Source organism: Macadamia integrifolia, chromosome 8 (genome assembly GCF_013358625.1).
Source record: "Macadamia integrifolia cultivar HAES 741 chromosome 8, SCU_Mint_v3, whole genome shotgun sequence".
In the NCBI taxonomy this organism is placed as follows: Eukaryota; Viridiplantae; Streptophyta; class Magnoliopsida; order Proteales; family Proteaceae; genus Macadamia; species Macadamia integrifolia.
In genome coordinates, this window is record NC_056564.1 from 9,769,394 (window position 1) to 9,774,133 (window position 4,740).

At 35.6% G+C, this 4,740-nt stretch overlaps 1 protein-coding gene across 3 annotated transcripts in view; it reads right to left on the minus strand.

The window, feature by feature from the left end:
• Positions 1 to 381: 381 nt before the first annotated feature.
• LOC122086551 (rhomboid-like protein 15) overlaps positions 382 to 4,740 on the minus strand; it is a 29,321-nt gene continuing 24,962 nt past the window's right edge. For 2 of the 3 annotated variants that reach the window (XM_042655462.1, XM_042655464.1), the window contains exons 10-12: positions 3,856 to 3,910; positions 3,714 to 3,770; positions 870 to 956 (exon numbers count right to left, since the gene is read on the minus strand). In XM_042655462.1, the coding sequence (XP_042511396.1) occupies positions 870 to 956; positions 3,714 to 3,770; positions 3,856 to 3,910 (199 nt within the window). Of the gene's footprint in view, positions 790 to 869; positions 957 to 3,713; positions 3,771 to 3,855; positions 3,911 to 4,740 lie in introns of those variants that run through there. The other variant, XM_042655463.1, reaches the window with a different exon arrangement.

Below are 4,740 nucleotides of genomic sequence, written 5' to 3' on the forward strand. Positions count from 1 at the left end.
ATAAAAATGCTATGTTGAGTAAGGGTGTCAAATTAGAACCAAAATAAATTCTGAACCAAAAATCTAAGAAACAATCAAACCGAATAAAATATGGTTACAATCCGGTGTAGGGAATGAAACCGAGCCAAATTCCAGCATAAGAACCAATGGTTAAAAGCCAAAATGAATTTGGGTATCAATATATTATAGTATATTAATTACATTTAATACTAATATTTTATAATATATCTTACTAATTTTAGTTTTAGATTTTATAATACTACCATATTATAGTAGACATATAATAAATTGAGTAGAAGAACCGAATCCAAATCATGCAAGAACCAAATTTGAAAATCAAATAGAAACCTGAACCGTACCAGAACCGGACAGGAAGACACGTGATGGAAAACACCTCATATACAGAATCACGATTTCAAAGTGTTTAGTATGTCAGTGTGATTGAAGGTGACATACTATAGAACCATTTTGTTTTCCAATTTTTTCATCATTTCTATTTAGAAAAAGTAAAAAAAAAAAAAAAACAATTTGTATTGTAACAGGTCAACTCTATTCCCAACCTTCCCTCCCAAACACACCCACAACCCCAGCAAAAATCCCTTTTTCATGACCCTTCCTTCTGCTTCCTGTTTCTAGTTCTGTTAACAGTTATAATCAGATAATACAATGCCCAAGAGTGCAGACTTCATTAAAATAGACATGGTGGAGCCCAAGAAATCCTGGCATGAAAAACTCTTCAGTCCTGTGTACCTGTCTTGAAGTCTACAAGCTTGATTTACAATTTTAACTCTGCTACCATTAGACGAACAAAAACCCGGTCAGCAAAGAAAAGACATTGTGAGCAAAAAAAAAAAATTGGAGATGGCGGCTTAAATACATGCCTGCTGGCTCATGAGAATTTCCACTGCAACATTCATATCTCCATCAGCTGCTGCAAGAGCAACTTCTGCTTGCGTCTGCATCAAAAACCTTGCTCATCAATTCATATGCAGATACAAATTGTATTGCAACTAACAAATGGATAGAAGGAGATCACTCATAGAACCCTTAAATACATGCAACGCGTTAAAGGTTTCAAATATCATAGGTTGGGAATATGCCCAAACTCCTTCAAATGTTTTGGTAATAACAAACAAATCAGAGCTTTAACTATGTGTGCTAAGTGGTGGTTAGTACAAGAAGATAGCTCACGCTATGCATGCTTAAAGAATCAAGTCAAGACATGAAGATCAAGAGTGGACGCTTCAAGTCAAGATGAAGACTGTAGAAGATGAAAGGCAAAAGAAGAATCATCAAGTGATCATGAAGACTTCAAGACTCAAGTCAAGAAGAAGATCCTAGGATAGTCTAGTACTCTGTGTAGTGTACACTCTATATGTATATGTGCCTGCACCTCATGCATCACATATCATCATACTAGAAAGACTATAGGACATTCATTGACCAAGCTGGAAACCCATAGGTGGTGTAGAACATAATTGGAAATACATGTTCTATGTGACTTTCTGTGAAAATCACTATACCCAGAGACTCAAGGGTATTTTGGGAAACCTTAGAATCGGTATGAGGAAATGAAACCTTCATGGAAGTTGTAGGAAGTCGAGTCATGATTCCAACACCATTTGAATCGGGTTAATCTGATGTCAGACCGAAGCGTTATGGCTGAAATACTGACGACTGGTCAGTACAACAGCTGTCTGTCATAAACAGGACAGAACTGTAGGCGGTCAACTGGATGGAAGCCCCAGTCGACCAGACCTATCCGAGGCCATAGCCGGTGGACCAGATGAAAGTCCCAGTCGACAGGCACCTGTCTAGAGCACTTCTAATGGCTATTTTTTTTTTATCTCCAATGGCTCTTTCCGGTTGACCGGCTACCGATGACGGTCCACCAGTGGACCCAGAATATGACCGTTAGTCTGATTTATTGCCTAAAATGCTCTCTTAATCTAACCTATAAATACCTAAGATGTTCATAAATTAATTATCAATTAAGTTTGAGCATTAACAGCTTTATTGTGAGCATACAAAAGTCGAAAAGTCACTCTATCCTACTTGAGCAGTTTGGTCTTCCACACTTCATAGAAAAACTCGAGCCTCAATCAAGTCTTCTACATTCTACTGTGCAAGTCAAAGCTACAGAGAAGACTTTATATAAAGGTGCATCATGTCATTTGCATAATGATCATTTGCACCACACCAGAAGTATTCCTCTTTATTCCACTTTCTCTACTTTCTATTTTACAATTCTAGACTGTAATTAGGATTGTAAAGATTCTCTTATCCTAAAAGGAGTAAGGTGTCTCTTTACCTAGAAAGGAGATTGTAAAGGCGTCTCTTTGCCTGTAAAGGGGATTTGTAAGGATACTCTTATCCATAAAAAGATTGTAAAATTTTCGTCCCTACCTACTGTACTGAAAGGGAGAACTAGTAAAATACCTTACAAGAGGATTCTTGTAGGGAGTGGGTTAGACTCGGATTGAGTTGAACCATTATAAATCTCGGTGTTGTATGATTGTGTCTATTTTTACTTATTCCGCAACTTTTTAATTTGCAATCACACTTGGGGATATTATTTCGAAAAGATTAAATTTCCACTAGTATAACCTATTCACCCCCCCTCTAGGTTATTTCAAGGAATGTTTTAATATCCATTATGGGCAAAAACTAGGTAAAAGGTACCCTATACATTGGCCAATGTTTTTTTTTTTTGGTGGATAACATCGGCCAATGTTAAATTCTCCTGGTACCATCATCTGTCCTCACAGTATTCTTTGTTTCATAATGTAATGTAGTAATTTGGATCACAATTTTTAAGTCAAAGAAATGCTGATGGGTTTCTAGAAGCCTACAGATTTAGGATAAGAAACAAAATAAAGACCAGAATGGCAGTGAATATAAACTAACCAGATTTAAAGAAAATTTTATAACTTGAGATCAAGGAAGGAGATGTGGCTCAAATTCTAGTCAAAGATCAGTCAGTTTGTTGGAGTTTTGCTTCGATTCAATCTCGTAACCCCATCTTTCTTGAAACCAATTTACCCATAAAAAGATTAGGGTGAATTGGCTTTGTTAGGCCCATATAATTATATATCAAGCACATTGGGTTCTTTTATCCATAAAAAGCATTAATATTAGTACGAATAACTTAATCAATATCAATATTTTAATTTGAGCAATAACTTATATGGGTTAAAGCCATAAAGGACACAATACATGAGTCATACACTATCAAAATAGGGTGCATAGCAATACTACCACTTGAGTTGCATTTTGTTTTTCACATACATGTGTTATTATGCTTAAATAAGCATCCATTAGAGTTTCATTGCTAAATTCCAAGTATTTCCCCTAATTTCCCTTCATTCACAAATTTTTACCAAATTTTGATCATTTCAAGGAAAAAAATTTGATTTCGACAAGGGTCAAAATGACATATTCTATTGAAATATCAACCTTGTTCAGTATTTGAATGGAAATCAAGTTCAAGTCTATGCAATTACAACAAATAGATATCAAGAACTATTATATAACCATCTTGAATCCCTTCGGCTTCAAATTAGTCACATTTTTCGTTGATTGAATTTTCTTCACCATCAAATCCTCCATCAAGTGAGCTTGGGGTATAAATTTTGTTTCAATGTATCAATTGTAATGAAAATTTTCCTAACAGAACAAATCAACAAATGTCAAACAAGGATGCTGAAGCTTACCTTCTCAAAACCCATTGCTGCTAGTTTTTGGACCTCTTCATCAAAGGTAACTAAACCCTACATTTGGGGAACAAAAAAAAATATTGAGAATCAAATGAACCTATGGAAATTAACTTTATGCCTTCTATATCAAAATAGGAACCTGAGTAGGTGTATGACCTCCTCCAACTGCTGTGACACTATCTACAGCTGAACGCCTAGAAGGAAAAGAGAACAATGAAGAACAAAATGTCAGCTATCAAATAACAAAACAGCAACCAGATTAAATAAATATATAGCATAGGAAGGATATGTTTGTACAAGATGGCTTCTGTTGTATACATATTTGATGGATAGTCGTACATGATATTATTGAGTTAATCACATGCCAGGAGTAAAAGATAACATAAAAACCACAGTACCTAAATGCAAATGTTGATGTATATTGATAATTGATATACTGATATACATTGTTGATTTGTCGTAGCCCTTTACTTAACAGCTTGAGTGATGCAGATACGGCTGCCCTTACCTGGTTGGACCAACATGACCGGCTTTGGAAGCCAAGAGCCAAGAAGAACCGGTCCAGCCCAGGGTTTTGGTCCAACAAGGGTTGGAAATAAAATTAGTAGTTTACTTAGTATTTTATTTCATGCTTTTATTTTCTAGACTTGAACGTAGGAGTAGGATTTATTTCCTTGCTTTGGTTTCCTTTTTATAGTTGTTTCCTAGTTTAGGCTAGTTTCCATTTCAATTAAGTTTCTAATTTCATGTTCCTATTTTCCTATATATTGGCTATAATCGATTGAAGATTTAGAGAGTGATTTGATTATTGAATGAAGATGTTGAGTTTGTGCACTAGTGAAGTGTGTGATTCTCCTCTTTCCCCCTCTCTACTCTGATTTCCCCTTTCTTCCTTAAGGGTTCTCCATCAACTTGGTATCAGAGCCGAAGGATCCTCCTTCGTTCTCTTCCCATTCCCTTTCTTCCTTTCCCATTCTCTGTTTTTGGTTCTACTGTGACAGAGAACAGCCAAAAAAAAAAAAAA